At 40.7% G+C, this 21900-nt stretch overlaps 1 protein-coding gene across 1 annotated transcript in view; it reads left to right on the plus strand.

The window, feature by feature from the left end:
- The first annotated feature begins 1054 nt into the window (after window positions 1-1054).
- Window positions 1055-21900, plus strand: part of LOC118841480 (A.superbus venom factor 1-like) — a 77086-nt gene continuing 56240 nt past the window's right edge. The window contains exons 1-13 of the mRNA XM_036748916.1: window positions 1055-1215; window positions 3361-3550; window positions 5193-5355; window positions 5483-5553; window positions 8864-8958; window positions 9350-9432; window positions 9541-9631; window positions 14086-14188; window positions 16113-16233; window positions 17647-17762; window positions 20269-20415; window positions 21153-21365; window positions 21535-21738. Coding sequence (XP_036604811.1) covers window positions 1139-1215; window positions 3361-3550; window positions 5193-5355; window positions 5483-5553; window positions 8864-8958; window positions 9350-9432; window positions 9541-9631; window positions 14086-14188; window positions 16113-16233; window positions 17647-17762; window positions 20269-20415; window positions 21153-21365; window positions 21535-21738 — 1674 coding nt within the window. The 5' untranslated portion in view covers window positions 1055-1138. The remainder of the gene's footprint in view (window positions 1216-3360; window positions 3551-5192; window positions 5356-5482; window positions 5554-8863; window positions 8959-9349; window positions 9433-9540; window positions 9632-14085; window positions 14189-16112; window positions 16234-17646; window positions 17763-20268; window positions 20416-21152; window positions 21366-21534; window positions 21739-21900) is intronic.

A 21900-nucleotide genomic window follows, 5' to 3' on the forward strand; every position in this document is an offset into this window, starting at 1 on the left:
GAACCAAAAAAGAAAGTTTTTGTCACCAATGTCCTTAGCACTTTCAAACAGTTCTATATCAGAAACTGAGATGATTTTGTCAATGGAAACAATTTTAAAGAATAGGTGTTCTCATCTACTTTGCCACTGGATTCTAAGGACAATCGGACCTTTCTATCTGACTTGCAGCTGAATCCTTCCATATGTATCATTTCCCACGTTAGAATGTGAGCTCCTTGACAGCAAGGATTGTCTTATTTTTCAAATTGTATCCCCAGTACTTAGCACAGATACTGTATCTACTGCACATAGTGAGCATTCAGTAAATGCATTCATTCATTCACATGTTTATCCTAAAAACCAAACAAAAGGTTAGCTCTTATTATTAATGGAAATAATCGCTCTCAGTTTGGGGGACTTTTAAAGCCTTTCGTCAGCACTTCTCATCTTCCATTTTTGTATTATATTTGTGTACCTGTGTCATCGTTTTAACTTGGTTCTAAGCTCCTTCTCTTTGGTGACAAGTGGTGCAATATAAAGAATCTGTATCTGGAGATAGAGGACCTGGTTTCCAAGCTCTGATCTACTACTTCATTTTGTCGTTCAGTCACTTCAGTCATGTCTAACTAACTTTTCATGACCCATTTTTCCTGGAAGCTCAGAAGCTTAAACCGGTAAATCCACCTTCCCCCCTCCCCCCACCAAAAAAAAACCCAGTCTAAGTCAGACCGTTGTGCAAGGGGAAGAAATCACCTCAGGGCTTTCTGGACAGAAGTATCAAATATCCCAAATCATAAAATCATAGTATTTTTGAGTTAATAGGGACCTTAGAAGCCCTTGGTGATTTTTGCTCCCTGAGCTGGACAGAAGCAGCTTTTCTCATCCCTTTCCGTGTCTGCTGGGGTGCTGACCCAAGTGCCCCTGGTTTGCCAGCTTCTCCTGTCTCGGCCATAAGCCTGACTGGCTGCTGTGAAATGGGGAGGGAGAGAGGAACTTGAATCTGATTGCTCCTTTCCTCTCTTCTCTGCCCACCCTCCCCCTCTAGCCCTGTTGGCCTGAGACTCTGGGCCACACAAATACTGTTTATTGCCAAGAACCTAGATAGGAGCTGAGGGTAAGAGGCAGATACAGCTTCCTCCCAGCTTCCTGGGCTAGCATCATGGACTGCTCCGCATTTACCCTGCTGCTGCTGCTGCTAGGATTTCTCTTCCCTGTCCCATCTCATAGCCAGAGCTTGTAAGTAGCCCCAACCCCACCAGTCCATGCCTTTGTTCTCCTTCATGAGTCAGGCCTTTGTGCCTGACCGAGATCCCAGGGACATGGTGTTGTCTTCATAAAGTCATATGATAGGCTTAGGAGGAACCCCCACTAATATCTTAGCCAACCCCCTCATTTGAGACAGGAGGAAGTGGGATCCCAGAATTTTAAACTAATTAACTAAAGATCATCCAGGTGATAAGAGGCAGGACCAAAACTAGAACTCAGAGATCTTCCTGCTCCAGGACCTGAGCTGAGAAGGATCCAGGGTGACAGAAGTGCTGATTTCATTACAGTGAAATGATGAATGGGGGAAAGGGGAAGACAACAAGCATTTGTTAAGCACCTACTATGTGCCGGGCACTTTGCTATGTGATTTATGAATATTATCTCACTTAATCCTCACAATGAGCCTGGAAGGTAGGTGCCCTTATTATCTCCATTTTACAGTAGAGGAAATTGAGGGAGATAGAAGTTGAGTGACTTGCACAGGGTCATGCAGCTAGTAAATGTCTGGAGTAGGATTTGAACTAGGGTCTTCACAACTCCAGGTCCAGCACGCTGTATGGCATCACCTACGTGCCTACAGGCACTGGACTTGCAGTCAGGAAGACCTGAAGTCACATCATCTTTTTCCTGTATACTAGCTGTGTGACTCTGGGAAAATTGTTTAACATCTCTGGGCTCCTGTTTTCTAAAATATAAAATGGGGGATTTGGATCCAGTGGCCTCTAAGGGCTCTCCTAGCTCTAAATCTACCATCCTATGAGGAGGTAGTAGATGTTATCTGATGCAACTGTTTGTCCCATTTTACAAATAAGGAACCTAAGGCCTGAAGAGGCTTTTTCCAAGCTCACACAAGTGGCAAAGTCAGGACTCAAATTTGGCTTCTCTGACTGTCAGCTCTTTTTCCATTATACCACAGTGAGACAGAGTTCATGCATAGTTTGGAAAACAGTAGCTATGAAGGTTAATAATAACTCAAAGAGAGTGAGTTTGTACAGTAATTTGTGCTTTGCCAAGCGCTTTCCTGGCAATGATCCCGTGAGGTAGGCATGCTAAGATCCGGGATTGCATCAGCATGGGAACTCCCTCTCCCACAAACATACTTAGGAAATTCATCCTGGATTGTTGCTCGTGACACATAGCATTTGAATGCTTACACAGGGTCATACAATACGTGTCAGAGTTATGATCTGAAGCTGAATTCTAACTCGGTGCTTTCTCTACTCCACCATGCCTCATCTACCAAATATTTTACTGGTAAAGAAACTGAGACTTGGACAGATTAAGTGACTTATCTAAGGCCAAACAGCTAATAAGAGGTAGAGTTAAGACTCAAGCCTATATTATCAGCTAACAAATTTAGTGTTCTTTCTCTGACACTGGTCATTATTTAGCTATCAGGGTGGGGAGAGGGGAGGATTGTAATGACTCAGTAAGAAGCCCCAAGTCTCTAGAGAGTTATCTCTGAAGGTTGGCATTGATTTTGTTTCTTCCCCATCATTATTAGGTTGAAAAAGGAAGTCTAAAGTTTAATGTGAAATTTAAGTTGGATGTTAAGGGGAACTTCCTGATAATTAGGATGTTCTTTCTAAGCCTGGTCACTCATCATCCTGGATGCGGTAACATGTCCAAGCCCAATAGAACTGAAAGGCAAAATTATAGTGTTCTGATAGACAACCTCTAATGTCATTTGTCACCCTGACATTCAAAGATTCTCTACAGTTCACCTCCATTGTCAGGGACAGGAAAGAATGAAAGTAAGAAGGAAGGGATAGAGAAGAGAGGGAGGAAGGAAGGACACAAGCATTTCTTAAGCACCTACTATGTGCCAGGAACTGTGGTAAGCACTTTTTACAAATATAATCTCATGACAACCCTAGAAGGTAGGTGCTACTTTTATCCCCATTTTACAGTTGAGGAAACTGAGGTATATAAAGCTTAATGACTTGCCCAGTCACACATCTAGTAAGTGTCTGAGGCTGGATTCGAATTCAGGTCATCCTGATTCCAGGTCCAGCACTCTATCTGCTGCACCACCTAGCTTACAGTGGGAGAAATGAATCTGTGGTATACAAGGGATCCACAAACCTCTCCTCCTGTTGACTCGCCCCTCCACAGCATCTCACTGATCACTCCAAATGTCATGCATCCTGAGCGTGAAGAAATGGTGTTGGTGGAAGCTCATGGTCTCACCTTCGACATGACATTTACAGTCACCCTCCGTGACTTTCCAAAGAAGAAAGTTCTCTTTGATGAGGTCACCTTCACACTGAATTCCAGCAATAGCACAGCCCTTGTCAAGGTCAAGGTAAGTGATCCCTAAGATTCTGGAACGAGATGGGTCTGAGGTATAAGGTTTATTTCTTGGTATTAAGATTGTCCTCAAGTGTCAGGAATCATTGAGTCATACACTATCAGAGGAGGAACATGTTGTATAAATCCTTACTTTGCAGATGAGGAACCCCAGACCCAGAGAGACTAAGTTACTTTCCCAAGGTCACACAGGAAGTAAGCATCAAAGCTAGGATTTCGACTCATCTCTTGACTCCAGATCTAGTATTTTTTGTCACAACAGCACACAGCCTCTTTCAAAAAGAGCAGACCCTTACCATTTCCAAGAAACTCCTTTGAAACAATGAAAAATATCTAATTAAACTTGGGATCCAGAAGACACCAGGGTAGAAAGAAATGGACAGGGTAGCAAGAGATGGATTCAAACTAACATTGAACAGTGAAAAAAAGACATGAATAAAACCCTAGTAGAACCCTAAGTTCACTGAAGGTTCCCAGGAATTGGATTCTAGACAATCAGGGTTTTATAAGACCATAGATTTAAAACTTGAAAGGAACAGCCAAGGTCAACCCACTCATTTTACAGCAGAGGAAACTGAAGTCCAAAGAAGTCAATTGATTTGACCATAGGCATATAGTAGTAAGTGGCAGAAACAGAGTTCAAACCAAGATCTTCTGACTCTTCATTTTTCCCTCATCCTCCACTACCCACAGAAAAAAAACCTCTTCTGGGCTTATTCAAGTGGAAAAAAGTTCCTAGGTAAGAATAATAAGCCATCACTAGATATCTTGCTGCTAGCAATGTCAATAGCTTAGAGCTTAACCCTTGGAGTAGCCCAGTATAAATAGAGAATCTGAGGTACCCTTAAGCAGATCCTGTTGAGAAATGAGAGAGTGATAACAAGCACTTTTTGAGCCCAGGGCAAGCAGTACATAAAGCTCTCTCAATTCAATTTGTTGGGGAAAGAGAGAGGGGAATGGGGGAGGAGGCAGGTGGTAGTAAAGACCTTTAGATATCTTAAGGCCACTGATGCTGGGGAGGCCACTGTGGATTGAGGGGTGGGGCATGAGCTAAGATCTACCATGTAGAAGCACACCTAACATTAAGCCATTATCTTGTGGTTGTTCAGTAATGTCCAACTCTTTGTGACCCCATGGACCATCATAGTACCCTAGGCTCTTCTGTCCTCCACAAGCTCCTGAAATCTATCCAAGCTCATCTTCATTGTTTCCACAATATTATCTATCCTTCTTATCCTCTGCCATCCCCTTCTCCTTTTGCCTTCAATATTTCCCAACATTATGGTCTTTTACAATGAGTCCCATCTTCTCATTATGTGGTCAAAGTATTTAAGCTTCAGCTTCACTATCTGTTCATCCAATAATTAGTCTGAATTAATTTCTTTAGTGGTAGCTTCCTATTTTAACAAATTATTCTTACTAAGTACTAAACTCACTTCTTTCTATGAAGCTAAATGACTGTCAGCACCCTCTAAAGTTTGGTACCCTGAAGGAAAGTCCTGTCATTCTACCTGAGTTATAGCTTTTGGAATGAGTAGAGTCTAGAGGCTCTTCTTCACCTCCAATCACTCCATCACCACCCCCACCACCTCCATCTTCTTTGTCCATGAGCTGCTCTTTTTTCAATCTTCCTTTAGATTCCTCTAGAAATGACAAATCCAAACTCACCTGTGAAGCAGTATGTGGCTATCAGTGTGAAGAGCTCCCAATCAGAGGTGGAAAAAGTGGTACTAATTGGCCACCATAGTGGATATATCTTCATACAGACAGACAAACCCATCTACACTCCAGGATCCACAGGTGTGCTGGTCCTTTGGGATGGGGATTGGAAGTTAAGGGAGGGAATGACAAGGGTGGAAGGAGTCCACATAGTGGCAGAATGTTGGAGGGCCTCTTCCTCTCAAGAAATTTGACTCTCTCTTTTCAGTTCTTTATAGGATCTACACGCTGGATCTTCACCTGAAACCTGTCTCTAAAACTGTCATTGTGGATATTCAGGTGAGCTCTCTACAGGAAGTTTGGTGGTCCAAACTTGAACAAAAGCCCCTTAATCTCATACTATCTTTAGTATCCCATGCCTTTTTGGTTAGGAGCGACCTTTTCAAGAGCCCTGCCATTGGAGTCAAGAGTTCAAATTCCATCTCTGTTGCTTACTATCTCAATGACTTTGGGCAAATCATGTCCTTTACCTCTAGTCTTAGGTTTCACCTATACACACTACTGACATCACAAAGCTATAATAAGGGTTAATGAGATGACAAAATCTATGCAAAGTGCTTTGAACTTTGTTCAAAGATGTTATGTATGTATGTTAGACATAATATTATTAACTACCTTTAAGAATTATGATGTTGATTAAAATAAGCCAATACAATAATTTCAAGAACAATTACTATAAAATGTGACATTTTTCAGGAAATAATTTAAACCAATAAGGGTTCTGCCTATCTTTAAATCCATTCACATCTGTCCTAAATATGACTTCTGAATTAAAGAGGGAGTCAAGCCTAAACATCTTATTCATCATGATGTGTAATTGGATGATATCAGACTATATGACCCCATTAAAAAAACTGGTCCACTCTTTCATCTTGTGGAATCTTTCTCCAATCTTTGGACTTTATATGTATAAAGTTCTGAGTATGTATAAAGGAAAGATAAAGACACATTTTCACACTTATATCTGGAGGCCAGACGAAAACAATAGCTTGGTGTCCTCAAGGTTAGACAAAACAAATATAATATCAAGAAAAAAGACTCTGATTGAATATGTTAATGGATTGATTGGCATCCTAAAATTAAAACTGAATGGAAAGAAGTTATTAAAAGCATCTAGTGCCTACACAATACCAATGTTCTTTGTACAATTTCAGTGCTATTGAATAGACCAGGATAGGTTTGGAAAGTATATTCATGCTAGGATAAGGGTTTCCACACCCATCCTAATTACTGTTAACACAGAAGGTCCAAACTTTTTCCACTGAATCAACTAATTGATCAAAGAATAAAATGGGTATGAACTAGTCCTTCATTAATTTGGTGAGAGTACAATTCTTTGATCATTGAATGAAAGCAGATGATGCCACATGGGAAAATCTTGCTATTGGTTGAAGAGTATTATTGGTCATACTACATGGAGAAAGGAGCAAGCCAATCCAGAAGTTTGGCAAGTGAGCCAGTACAGTGGTGGTGGCCAAATCCAAGAGTGAGGGACTCCTAAGGTAGAATTTTTTGTGAGGAGGGAAAACTCCTCCTCTACTGACCTTGTGAACTTTGAAATGTCAGAAGATCTGAAGATCAGCATCTTCCCTGGGCAATGGTGACTTAAAATATCTGCCTCAGGAGACATAGCAAAGACAAACTAAAAACTATGAACAAATTAGATTTAGGACTGAGGGAAATCCACTTCATGAGTCTTTAAGGACACCAACTCTTAGAACCCATCAGATAGCTACACACAAGTTCCATTACTGAGAATTCCACAAAGAGACAAAAGGACTTCCAGTGACCAAGAGTTGTGAATTTTCATTTTGGCTAGATCTCTCTGAAGTTGAACCCACTCTTCCCAGGGACCTATGTGTGAAAAGGCAGAGTGTGCCTCTACAAGAGGCAAATAATTTTTATAATAAATAACCTTGCTACATTTGCTTAATAAATACCCTTCGTAACATTAATCAACTGCTTTGTGGCCACCAGTCCTAGAAACTCCAGCCCCTTAAAGTTGTCCCCAGAACCCAGAGAGAAGTAGTCAGCTACCCTGTGGGGACTCATTCTGTCAATGTAAGTAGGAGTTGAGGAATTGGCCCCAGATGGATCACTATACTCACAAAATCCTCACAATATTAACAAAACACAGAGCTCATTACCCCCAAGCATCTAAAGAAAGATGAAACCAAAGAGGGGGAAGTTAACTAACAGACATTCTTAGGGCACATAATCAACAGATTAAAAACCAACAGGAATATATTTGATATCACTTCACTGAGCAATAGTCAAAGCTTATCATAGGTACTTTTAATTGGATTTGTTAAGTATAACCAAAAGAGTTTTACCATCAGATTGTACTTATGAACTATCTAAGATCAAGAAAGGAATTAAAAAACCCTCATGGGTGACATCCACATGAATTCAGTCAACGATACACACAAAGAAGCTGCTAGTCATATGAATTTGTTGGAGAAATGGATGAGTTTATGATGGTAATTCAGGACCAAGGCATTGCCGCTAGAAATTCCAGAAGGGTTTTTCTTAAGTAGCTTAGATTTAGTGATCAATGTAAATTATTCAAAGAAATGATAGAAATGACACAACATCCCTGCAGGATATAAGAATTTAGCATCTTTCAGATTCCTAGTAAGATATGATGTGGTAGTTGTAATTACACATCAGAAAGCCATTCTTTTGCATGAACTATCTCAAAAATCACCCAAAGAATTCAGTGAATAGATTGTACTAGAATCAATCAGACCATTATCACAGACTAAAAATGTTGCCCAAATTGCCTGGACATAAAACTTAAGAAAAAAACATTTTAATAGTTGTCATGCTACTAACTATTCATGTCCAGTCTATGTAAAAAAAGATCTCAAAGCATAAAGACCTAGTGGAGGAGATCAAAGTCACATGAGAACAGAATGAGGTCTTGTTCTGTTTGCTATTGGAGTTATACTGAGGGTGCTTGCAGGGAACCCGCGAAGGCAGAGCTTGCATACTTATAATTTTATTCATCTATATAACTTACTTAACCATCTGCATAGTAATCCACAGAACAGTTTTATATAACTTTTATAAAAAAAGAATATCGGGATAGTGCTTTATCTTAGGATCATTTCAATTTGAATCACATCAAGATAGTAATTGGTGATAATAGATATACGTACCTATTAGAGGATATAATCTCAAAAGGACCAATGCCCTGAGCTAAGAGGCAATGGTTAGGTTGTGAGGGGGTGGGGTGGAGGATGAAATATATAATAAAAAGAATAAGAGTAATAACAAGGAAACAACTTACATTTATATAGCACTGGAAGTGAGAAAATCTGGAATTGGTAATAAGATTTCAGACTGGGAGAGGACCTTCAAGGACAATGAATCCAATCTCCTACTCAATGCAGGAGTTTTTTTCCTACAATATCCACTGCTAGACTCAATCTCTGCTTGAGGACTTCCAGTAACAGTCCTGTCAAGATAGCCTGCTTTAATATTGGACAGCTTTAGTTTTGAGAAAACCTTGGAATATCACAGAATGATTGGACCAGGGGAAAAGGGTAGCATCCTTATTATTTCTTGTTTGTGTCTATCTTCCCAGAATTCAGAAGGCATTGTGATAAGGAGTCAAACATTAACAGATCCTGAAAATATTGGAATCTTCTCTTCAACTTACTTCATACCTGAACTGATCACGTAAGATAGAGAGGGTGAGGAGAGTAGCTTCTGAGGTAGGAATCTGGTTAAATTGACAAAGGAAGCTTACTCCCAGCCCCCCTTTCACAAAGAAGAGCTGACTCATCATCGGTCATCCTGGATTCTAAACCCAGCTCCTACATTTACCTGGCTGTTTGACCTTTGGCAAATTACTGAAGCTCTGTTAAGTTTCAATTTGCTCATTTGCAAAACGGAGCTAATAAGAAATACCCTGTAGCTCTGGGAAAACAAATGATTACAGTAAAACTGTCCCAATACCAAGATGGTTGCTGTACATTTGGGGAGTGTCGTACAATGAAAGAGAGGGGAAGCAGGGTTTCCATATCATCGGTGTATACCCATTAAGTGGGCTTTGCTCCCTTCTGTCTAGCCTGGGTACATGGAAGATTGTTGCCCAGTATCAAGACGCCATCAAAAAAACCTTCTCCACAGAGTTTGAAATTAAGGAGTATGGTAAGTATTGCACTTTTGGGAACCTTACCCTATGCAACATAGGTCTTCCTCTGCCTCTAGCATAGACTAGCTCCAGCTCCTCTTTCTACTCTTTCCCCAAAACTCTAGTGCTACCAAGCTTTGAAGTCACATTGGAGCCATCCACAAAGTTCTTTTACATTGATGGGAATGACATGCTGGAAATTGATATCAGTGCCAGGTAGGTATGCCCTCCTCCTTCATTTCTTAGCTCTTCCAAAAGAAGCTCTCCCAGGGGGGCAGCTTCGTGGGAATTTGCCTATTCCACTGGATAAAATTAATTAATCCCTTGGATGTGGGAAGAACTTCCAGGTGTGCAACAACAAGGTGGAAAAAGGAGGAAAGTCCAAAGGTGGTGACCAAAATGTCCAAGAGGATGCTTACTTGACTCGAATAATGAAGAAAGGAAAAGAGTAAAGGGTTTTAAGGGTTAAAGAGAAATGGGGTTTAAGGCACCCTAACAACATATCAATCAACAAGCATTAATTAAGCACCTGCTATCAAAGACTGGGATTAAGTGCTGGAGGTACAAATAAAAAGAATTAACCAATCCCTGTTCCCAAGGAGCTAATATTCTAATGGTGGAGATAGCAACTACTTATAGAAGTCCATACAAAATAAATATATGGAGAATAAATACAAATAAATATATAGAGAAAAAATATAAAATATTAAAATACAAGATAGTTTGAGAGGGAGGGGCACTAGCAGTTGGAGAGATCAAGAAACTCTTCATGAAAAAGATACTTAAACTTCATTTTAAAGGATGAGGAGAATTCAATGACACTGAGGTGCAGAGAGATTGCATTCAAGGTATGTAGAATGACCAATGAAAAGACATGGAGATGGGAATTGAATTGTCATCTGTGAGAAACAAAGAGAAAGTCAGTTTGGGTAAATCACAGAGTGATAAAGAGAAGTAAAGTCCATTGTGGCTGGAAACATGGTTTGGGGGTAGGTTTTGAAAGGAAGGTTAAATTGAGTGGGCTATACTTTACCCAAGAAGCAATGCGGAGCCACCAGAATTAACTGAGAAGGAAAGTGATATGGTCAGATCTGTGTTGGAAGAAAATTACTTTGGCAGTAATATGTAGGATGAACTAGAGTGAGGAAAGATTTGAAGCAGGGAAAAAATTTAGGAATTGATTACAATTATCTAGAGGTGAAAGCCCTAATCAGAGTAGTTACTGTGTGAGTGCAGAGAAGGGATTTGTTGAAAGATTTTATTAGAAGTAGAAAGGCAATATTTGACCACTGATTGGATATGAGGGATGAAGGAGAGTGTGGAGTTGAGGATAAGTTTCAGCTTATGAAGCAAGAGGATTGCAAGGATGATGATACCTTAGGTAGAAATGGGAAATTTTGGAAGAGAAGAGAGTTTGTGATGCAAAGATAATTAGTTTAATTTTGGGCACGTTGAGTTTGAGATGTATTTGGGACAACTGATTTGAACTGTTCAGTAGAAAGTAGGTGATGTGGAAGCGAAGCTCAGGTGAAAGATTGGGACTGGATAAGTGGATCTATGAGTTATCCACTTAGAAATTATAATTAAGACCTTGGTAGCTGCTGCACTTACCAAAAGGGAGTGTTTAGAGAGAAAAGAGGATTTACAACGGAATCTTTATAACATGCACAGTGAGGGTACAAGATGTGAACAATGATGAGCCACAAAAGGAGACAGAGGAATGATAAAATAGATAAAAGGAGAACCAGGAAAGAGAAATGTCACAAAAACCCACAAAGGAGAGAGTATCCATGAGGAGGGAGGAGGGGAATCAACAGAGGCAGACGAAGGTGGAGAAAAGATCATCAAATCTAGCAACTGAGAGATCACTGGTAAGTCTAAAGAGATTAATTTCACTTGAATGTGGAGATAAGAAGTGATATTACAAAGAGTTGAGGAGTAAAAGGAGAGGAAGTGGAGGTGGTGAGCGTAGACAGTCTTCTACAAGTTTAGCTAAAAAAGGAAAAAGAAATAAGATGATTGCTTGAGTGTAGGTGATTTAACAAAAAAAATTATGGTAGGGGAAGCTAGATATTTGAACGTGTATGAGGATAGTAGAGAAGGAGCCTATAGATGTTGAGAATTCTAGAGAGAGGGGATGATCAAGAGTGTAATCTGAGGAAGAAGATAAGAGGATATGTCAACAAGTGCACGTGGTCTTGGCAAGAAGGACTGCCTTATTGCCACAGGCTTGAGGGAAGGAAAAAAGAATGGGGAGTGGGAATGATATTAAAGGGTTTGAGATGAAGAGAAGAGGAAATGAGTTCAATTTTCCTAATAAAGTAAGATGGATGGTCCTCAGCCAAGAGGAGAGAGGTGGACATGTGAGTGGCTTAAGAAGTAAGAGAAGGTGTGGAATACTTTTTTTGTGCGGAGAGTGAAGTGAAGAATCAATTAAAGTGGCCCCAGTGGATAGATGCCTGGACTTGGAATCAAGAAGATAAGTCTTCCTGAGTTCAAATTTAGCCTCAGACACTTGCTAGCTGTGTGACCCTGAGCAAATCCCTTAACCCTGTTTGCCTCAGTTTCCTCATCAGTAAAATGAACTGGAGGATGAAATAGCAAACCATTCTGGTATTTTTACCAATAAAACCCCAAATAGAGTCACAAAGAATCAGACATGACTGAAACAACTGAAGAACAACAACAAAAGGTATGCTTGGTTCCAGTGAGAATTTAATCAAAATTGGATAACATGAATTTACAATGTATTCAGTCTGTGTGATTGTGCGATTTCCTCCAGTTCTGCTTAGTAGCCCATGTGTAAAGGTGAAGGAGGCTGATGGCAGGGATGGTCCAGGACTGACATTTGGCAAGAGACGAGTGACAATGAGATAAGGGGGCAAGTAACTTATAAACATAGGACTAAGTAGAGTTGAAAATGATTAACTATAGTGCAGAAATTGGAAAGAAGAGAAGGTGAAGTCATAGTACAGCTAACGACCTTAATTTGGACTTTGACGTAGCTTAGTGAATAGAGCACTGGGTTTGAAATCAGGAAGACCTGCATTCAAACCTCAGTTCAAACATTTACTAGCTGTGTGATCCTGGGCAAGTCACTTAACTCTGTTTGCCTCAGTTTCCTCATCTTTGCCAAGAAAACCCCAAATGGGGTCACAAAGATTTTGATACAACTGAACAACAACAATGCCTTAGAAAGTACAGAGGAGTGGAGAAATTAGAAATCTCAATTAAGGGCGAAGAATAGGTTTTGGAGGGGTGTGGTATAGAAAGACATTGGAGGTTATAGCAGACAGAGTAGTACAGGTAAATTCAATTTGATATCATTGGGAGACTTCTCTGTTATCTATGGGATTATAAAATAAGAGCATTTTCTAAATTCTAATAAGGAGAGAGAATTTCAGAGAAGGGAAGTAGAAATGAGGAGCGGGGAAATAAAAAAAACTAAACCATGATAATATCATTTTGATAAGAATCTGAAATTGGGGGGGGGGCGTTGGAACTATACCAGTCAAACTAGTTTTCTCTGGTTTACAGAAAGATCAATGTCAGAGTTTCTAATTAAAGAATTGGAATTTTGTGGTTAACAGTGAAATCTAGTGTGTGACTGAGGTTTAGCAAAGGAATAGACATGAGTTAGAGGGAACATCAATATAAATGTTGAAAGTTCCCTAATACAGTAAGGACAGGCATTAGGGAGAAAAGAAAGACAGTGAGCCAAACACTGACTTCCTTGAAAAAGGAGGAAGAATAACCTGGGAGCTGGTGTACAACAGTCACCATGATGTGGATTAAGTGGAAAAATTTTTATTAAGTGGATTGTAAAGGAGAAGCTACTGAAGATACTGGTAAAGGAAAAATCAATCTATTAACAAGACAGTCAACAAGCATTTAGTAGGCCCTTATTATGTGTCATGCTATGTTAAGCATTAGAGATAAAAGAAAAAATACTTTCCATGACATCAAGGAACTTACATTCTGATGGGGAGACAGCAACACACAAGCAACCATGCATGTCCAAGATAGATACAATGCAAATGGGAGATCATCTCAGAAGGAAGACACTAGCAGTGGGGGTAACCAGGAAAGACCTCTTTCAGAAGGTATGATTTTAGCTGAATCTTAAAGGAAACCAGGAAAGCCAGGAAGCAAGAGGAACAAGGAGCATTCTGACACCCTCTCTAGCACCAAGGTTTAAAGGGTAGAGAGAGAGAAGAGACAGCCACTACTGGAGATCATGGCCGGGATGCATCGATGTCAATGGGGAGCCAGATCTCAGAAAGAGGTGGTAGATATAAAGGAGAGAGATCCAGGTTGAAGGGAAGTTCGTTCACTGTAGAATTAGAATTCCACCCCCAGAGGATTATTGGTAGATGCCCACTTCTTTCAATAAGTTCCTCTCTTCAGGCAACTAGGGGCATAGAAGGTAGGGTGCTGGACTGGGAATCAGGAAGACCTGAGTTGAAATCTGGCCTCAGATAATTAGCTGTGTGACCTTGCAAAAGTCACTTAACTTCCATCTATCTCAGTTTCCTCATCAGTAAATGAGGAGAACAATAGCGCCTCCCTCCCAGAGTTGTTGTAAGGATAAAATCAGATATTTATAAAACATTTTACAAACCCTAAAGTACTATATGAATGATGTTATTATTATTTTCTCCCCTCTTTAGGTACATCTATGGAAAGCCAGTAGATGGTGTAGCCTTTGTCCTCTTTGGGGTAATGAGGGATGGAGATAAGGAAAGCTTACCCTACTCCCTTCAGCGGGTTCCAGTAAGTGCATAGTTTGGGTTGAGATCATCACAGAGCTCCTGGGATTTATACCTAAAGAATATCCCCAGACATTCTCCCTTGGTCCCATCTGACTGGCTCTGCCCTGAGATGGGAGACAAATTATGTTGTCTGGGTGACTGTGGAGATAGTTCTAGAGTCACAATCCCTGAACACATTCTACAAGCTACCTGAGCACTTGTGCAGTTGGTCAACAAGTCTTCATGCGTTACTGATCACCTGTGATGGTGCTAAGCCATGAGGGCGCTACATAGAAATATGACAATCCCTGCCCTCAAAGAGCTCGTCTTCTAAATGACAAGAAAGCAAGCAAATACAGGAAACATGTCATGAATAGCATGCTATTTGGTGGAGGGAGAAGATGGCCAGGTTCATGCTTGGTTTAACACAGAGTAAAACAGGAGACAGAGGGAAGGAAGGACCTCATAACTCTTAAAGGTGTTTCTCATAGAATCATAGGAATGCTGAGCTACAATAAACCTCAGAAGCCATCCAGCTGAACCTTAAAATGAGTGGGCTGAATTTGAAGATTTCTAAGGTCTTTTCTCACTCTGAGTCTATAATAACATCTCTAATAAGGAGCCATCCTGCCTTTGCTTTAAAATCTTCGGTGAAGGAGAACCTACTACTTCCTATGGAAGCTATTCCACTTTGGGGAAGGTCTAATTGTTATGGAGGTTTTCCTGACATCAAGACTAAATTGAGCTGTTTGCAACTTCTATTTCTCCTAATTTTGCTTACTGGGGCCAAACATAGCATGTCCAATGCCTTCTCACATCAGAGTCCTTCAAGTATTCAAAGATGACTATGAACCAATCAATAAACAAGCATTTATTGAACACTTACTATGTGCCAAGCACTGTGCTAAGTGCTGGAGATACAAAGAAAGGCATCATTTCTACTCCACCCTCAGTCTTCTCTTTTCCCAACTGAACAGTCCCATTTCTTTCAGTTGATGTTCTTAAGGCATTGGCACCAGGCCATCCTAACTGCCCACCTCTGGGTGCTCTATAGATTGTCCCTGTCCTTCTAAACAGTGGCACCCACAGTACCCCAAATGCCATTTGACCAGAGCAGCATACAGCACAAATGTCACTTCCTTAATCTGGGACAATATGCTCCCCACCTCTTAATACAGCTTAAGATTTCATTAAAGCCGTTAAGCTTGCAAATTTCCTCTACTTGGTACAGGAGGTTGGGGGGGTGGTATATCCAGGAGTTAGAACCCTGCCCTTAATGAAATGTAGGCATACTGGATCTAAGTTCAAGGTCTGCCCAGGGAAATGGGAGATGGGGCAACAATGGTGGTGAGCCTTTGATCCTGTCTTTGTGGGCAAGGAGCCCTCAGCTAGTAGGTGGCATAGTGGACAGAGTGGTGGACTTGAAATTGAGAAGATCCGAGTAACGTGTCCTTCCTCAGGTACACTTACTATCTGGGCAAGTCATTTAATCTTTACAAGACTAATTTTTTTCTATCTGTAAAATGAGATAATAATAGTCCCTATGTCATAGGGTTGTGGTGAGGATCAGAAAAGATGATTTATGCACTTGAAGTGCTATGTAAATGCTAGTTATTAATAATAATAACGATCATTATTATTATATAGTCCCAGTCTCAAAACCCATTATAATGGGACCGGGCAGAGTTGGGGAGAGAGAATCCTAGATCTTACCAAAGGGGAAGTTCTTTGAAGTCTTTAGTGTAGCAAGCTGAGAAAAGGGACCTATTGGGAGATCTAGGATTCTCTCTCCCACTCCCACCCTCTGTGTTCTACAACTCACCACACTGACACATGGAGAATCATGGGGCATTGATCTCCACCAATCAGGATAGATTCCCATGCCAATGGCTCTGGGACTGGGTTACATTTGTCATTGTGGCTGTTGTTACTGTCTACCATCCCAGATAGAAGATGGAGTGGGAACTGCCACCCTGGACAGAGCTATAGTGCAGCGCCAGTTTGCAAATCTGAGCCAGCTAGTCGGTCAATCTCTTTATGTCACCGTCACTGTGCTAACAGATTCTGGTAAGTAGAGGATCTATGTCCTCCCTCTGTACTCAGTTCAAGCTAGCCACCAAGAGAGAACTGTCAGTTCCAAAGTGACATGACTTCAAGATTCCCATGGTTTTTACTCATGACCCTTCTTTCCTCCCCTCCACTGAAAAGAAGTGGTGCTGAGAGTTTCAAGAAAACATTTTTTATAATTGTATTTCAATATAATTGGTTTGCTTCGTATTTCCTGTGTGTTTCATTTTATACATTTAAACCCATGGTTCTGAGAAGGGATCCATAGGCTTTACCATTCCATCACTAAAAGAGACCATGACATGGAAAAGATTAAGAATTCCTGATCTATTTTAACCCCTATTTCTTTCTTATAGCAGGGCCAGTTTAAAAATTTTTTATTGATTTTTTTGTCATAGAGTTGTGATGAGGATCAAAAAAGATGATTTAGGGACTTAAAGTGTTATATAAATGCTAGTTATTAACAAAATAACTATGTCCCTTCCCAACTCAGAGAACTATACACTATAATAAGGGTAGCTGAGTGTATAGTAAGTAAGAAAAATTTTTTTTGGAGTCAGGAAGACTTGAGATCAAATCTCAACTCAGACATTAACTGTATGGCCCTGGATAAGGCACTTAATCTCTGTCAGCCTCAGTTTTACTCTCTATAAAATGGGAATAACAATTATTGCTAACATTTATACAACACCCACATACTATGCTAAATGCTTTACAATTATTATCTCATTTGATCCTTACAACAACCCTGGGAAGTAGATGCTATTATCATCCCCATTTTACAGATGAGAAAACTGTGTAAGTGTCTGAGGTCAGATTTGAACTCAGGTCTTCCTGACTTTGGACCTGGCACTCTATGCACTATACCACCTAGCTACCCTATATGTACAGTGCTTTGCAAACCTGAAAGTACTATATAAATGTAAGTAATTATTATTATTAACTATTTAAAAGGAATAAGGAGGGAAAATCAGTTCAGCAAAATTAGCCAAGACCTTAGCTGAATCTGACAGTTTCTACAATGTCCTACATCCATAGTCCCCCACCTCTGCAAAGGAAAAACCGAAGTATATTTTCTCATCTCTACTTCAGGGCCGGCCTTGGTCGTTGTAGTTACATCATGTTCAGTTTTGTTTTGTTCTTGTCGTTGTTCTTTTTATTTTCATTCCAACCCCCAATTTTTAATTAATGAACTGAGGCCCAATGACAGTAGTGGCAGCATCTAGAACAGCACCCAGATGATTTCCTCTTTCCACTACTTCATGATAATAAAAATATAAATTTCTTACATGGAAATTTCACAAAGAAACCGTGTTTGGCGATTGAGCTTTCACATTCACCTCAATTATTAAGTGTAAGTGCTTCATTAATGTTTGTTCACTGACTGACCTTTATGTGCTCTCTTCCCACTAGGAAGTGATATGGTTGAAGCAGAGAGAAGGGGGATTGCCATTGTGACATCTCCATATCAGATACACTTTACAAAAACATCCAAATACTTCAAGCCTGGGATGCCCTTTGAATTCACGGTAACGCTGAAAACCCTAAGAGTGGGGATAAAACTTGGGAAAACCGGAAGAACAGGAAGGTAGGGAAGACTAAGAGCAAGAAGGATCTGAGATAGTGGAGAAGAAAGAACAACGAAGCCACCACCTCATTAAGTCAGGTCAATGGGCTCAGGCACAACTTCTGTCCTGTTTTAGCTTCTCCTTTGAACCTCCTCTGCTCTGAGGACTCACATAATCACAGAATTCCAGGGCTGAAAGAAGGGGGACCTCTGGGCTTCAATAACTACCTAGTCTAACCCACTCCTGAAGAAGAATTTCTTTTCCTACAATGAGTTATCCAAAGCTATCCTTTGTTTGAAGACTTCATTGAAAGTCAGGATTGTTTCAGACTCTGTGCTTGTGTCTCCATCCCCTAGCACAGTGCTTGGTACACAGTGGGCTTAATAAATACATGGTGATCGATTGATAGAAGAAATGCTCATCACAATTTGGATAGCTCTAATTATTAGAAAGTCTGTTCTTAAAATCAAGCTTATGTTCGAAACTTCTCCTGATTGCTCCTAGGTCTTTCCCTCGAGGCCAAGAAACTCTAATTCCTGTTGTGACTATTTGGATCACCTACCTAACATAGGTCAGGAGAACTTTCCAGCCAGGGAAGAGGCCTGATTGGTTGGGCCAATGGGAAAACCAGGAGAGTCTGAGTGGCAATAGGAAGTTAGGTCACTGAAATTTGGAGGGTTTAACTGAGCCAGAAATCCAAGAACAGAAACCAGGCCAAGGTCCAATAAATGGTCTCACCTTTTTTATTCCAAAGTTTCCATTTATCTCTCTTCCAGCCACTCAACCTTTCTTGAACAATATAAGCTACTTGATCCTAGAGCATAAGACAAGGAGTAATGATTGGAAGTTACATAAAGGCAAATTTTAGGCCAACTCAAGTAAACACTAACACCTCTGACTATTAATATTACTCCAAAGTAGAAAGAATTACACCGTGAGAATATAAAGGTCCTCTTTACTTGAGGTCTTTAAACTGGAGCAGGATGATCCCTTGGCTTGAAGGCTACTGAGGTTTCCTGTTCAAGTTCTGGCTGAACAAGTTGATCTCTTTTCCAACTTTAAGATTCTGTGATTCAGTGCAGGGAGTGGGAGGGCAATCCAGCAGATTGTCTCCTTTGACAAATCCACAAATAGCCAGAAGGTTTAAAAAATGTAACTTTACTGAGAAACAACAAACACTTGGGGGTTGGAAGACATGAATTCACATAATAACTATGCTACTTACTAGAGGCAGCTAGGGAGTGCAGTGGATGGAGTGCTGGAGTCAGGAAGACCTGAGTTCAAATCCAGCCTCAGATACTAACTGTGTGTCCCTGGGTGAGTCACTTAATCTCCTTTGACTTTAGTTTCCTCATCTGTAAAATGGAGATAATAACAGCCCTTCCCTTCCAAAGTTGTGAGAATAGGGGCATCTAGGTGGTGCAGTGAGTAGAGACCCGGCCCTGGAGTCAGGAGGACCTGAGTTCAAATCTGGCCTCAGACACTTGACACATGTACTAGCTGTGTGACATTGGGCAAGTCACTTAACCCCAACTGCCCTGCCAAACAAACAAACAAAAATAAGTATATAAAACCAAAGTTGTGAGGATAAAATGAGATAACATTTATAAAGTGATTTGCAAACCTTAAAGTGGTATATGAATACAGGCTATTATGATCAGCCTGTACGACTCTAAACAAATAAGGATCCCTCTCTGAATCTCAGTTACCTAATCTGGAAACTGTTAGAATACTTACAGTACCTACATGTAAAGCTCTCTGGTAATTATAGAGGACCATGTACATATGGGTTATTATTATTAGCAGCCATAGAAGGAGCAGTGACAATGAGTTTGATGGTGATGGTAATAATAAACAAAGCAAAAGAGATATATGAAGGAATAAGTATGGAGTGCAAGCTTCTGTCTTGGTCTGATTGCTAAATAGTCTAAAGTCTAGTGTGTGATATATCTGGAGGCAGTGCAGGTCTGTGGGGTCCTCAGCTTCTCTCAGCACCTACTTCTAATTCCACCTTCTACTGTCTAAGTAATTTTTCTCTCCAAATTGAACAAAACCCCCAGTTTAATTACAAGGGAATACTCTCCTCTAATCTTGTAGACTTGCCATCGACATAATAACTCATATTTTTCTTTTTTCAATTTTATTTTTAATTTATGGAATAAAACAAGCATTTCCATGACATAGTATAATAAAGAAGATTTTGCACACGAAACTGCAAATCTACTAGGCATAGCTTTCTATTCCTTTCAAATATATAACAAAATTATCATGTAAATTTCTTTTTTATAATTCACATTTTTAATAACTACTATGTGATAAATCAGAGGCAGGGCTCCAATCCAGGTTTTCCTGACTTCCCCTCAAGCTGTCATGCCAGTACACTGCCCTCAGAGCCATCCCCTCAGCTCCAGCGGCTTAAGTTATCCTTACTCTGCCTCACCCTCCAATATCTCCTTTTTCCCCTTAGGTCTTTGTGACTAACCCTGATGGCTCTCCTGCTGTAGAAGTCCCAGTCATGGTTGACTCTGTCCATGGTAGTGTAAAAACCCTAGAAGATGGAAGGGCGACACTGATCATCAACACCCCTGGGTACCAAACTACGTTACCCATCCAAGTGAGAACCCTTTAAAGACTGGAGCCCACTAGTCCTTCAGGAAGAACCCAGTATATGAACAGTTCACTTGCCTTAGTCCTGGTCACAAAATCTGAGATTTGGAAGAGATATTCCCTGACTGTTGATGTGCCCAGTTTTCATCTCTTCAGTCTAAGTTTAGGTTGCTATGTCAGTCCCCTTGCTAGGGAGACTGTGGCAAAGCTCTTGGAATCCATTGACAAATACTAGTATCTTTAAACAAAGAGGTACAGCACCCTAGGGAGGGGAATGGTCTTTGTACCCTGAAACAGTGTCATAATTGGTCATCCTTGTGACTGGGACAAGTGCCACAAAATGTTCCCAGGATAAAGATAAATTTAGTTGGCAGTGCTAGACGGGAGCAGCAAGCAGCGGAACACTAGGAGGAGAAATATGGGACCTTAGGACACAAAGTCCAATTTGGGGGTGGACCCAAGATACTTCTCTTTGGGCTTAGGGGCAGAGACTTCAAGATACTAGGGTGGGGAAGAGAAGGAAGAATCTGTTGAGGAGGAGATAGCAAAAAAGTTGGCCTGAGAAGCTGCTCCCTTTGGGTGTAATCAGCTGGAACTGATCATTCTTGCTAACAAGGTGCTTAGCTTAGCAATTAAGAAGGCATAAGTGTTTTTAGATACCAATCAATTCTGGCACCCTGTATCAAAGTCTGCAGGGGCTACCTTGGTACATAGGTTCAGTAACCACATGAGTTTCCTTCCCAGGTGAGGACAGCAGATCCAAAACTCCCTCCTCATCGCCAGACAACTGCAACAATGGTGGCGAATGCTTACCAGTCTTTTAGAGGGTCCCAGAACTACCTTCACATCGCGGTCCCCTCCTCAATAATCAGGCCTGGTGATCACCTACACTTGCAGTTCATTTTGAAGAATGACAACAATGATGTGCAGAACCAGATCAAGTATATCTCCTACTTGGTATGGATCCAGTCTATTCCTGGGGAAGGGAGGCACCAGGAGCCAGGCAACGCCACATAACTGGGGAAGGGCAGCATTGCTGAGCCAAGTGATACTGAGGCAGCCACCAGATGTATGGCAGGAGGCACATTCCTGCTCAGCTATCCTTTTCTTTGTCTCCTCTATGCAGATGCTAAATCAGGGAAGAATAGTCAGACATGGCCAGCAGACCCGGGATGCAGGGCAAACGATTGTATCCACGACCTTGGAAATTGATTCAGACCTGATTCCATCCTTCCGTGTTGTGGCGTATTACTATGTTAGTTCATCAGGACAGATGGAGATTGTAGCTGATTCTGTCTGGGTAGATGTGAAGGACACCTGCATTGGCTCAGTAAGTTGAGCCCCCTCTAGTTGGTAATTCTACCCAGCAAGTTTTGGGGAAACAAAAAGGTGCTTTATGCTGATATTCTTTTAAAGTCTCTATAACTTTTGGAAAGAGATGAATCCTTCTGTCCCCTCTTTGTTCAGCAATCTGTCTCTATATTCATGAGGA

This window comes from Trichosurus vulpecula, chromosome 3 (assembly GCF_011100635.1).
Source record: "Trichosurus vulpecula isolate mTriVul1 chromosome 3, mTriVul1.pri, whole genome shotgun sequence".
Taxonomy (NCBI): Eukaryota; Metazoa; Chordata; class Mammalia; order Diprotodontia; family Phalangeridae; genus Trichosurus; species Trichosurus vulpecula.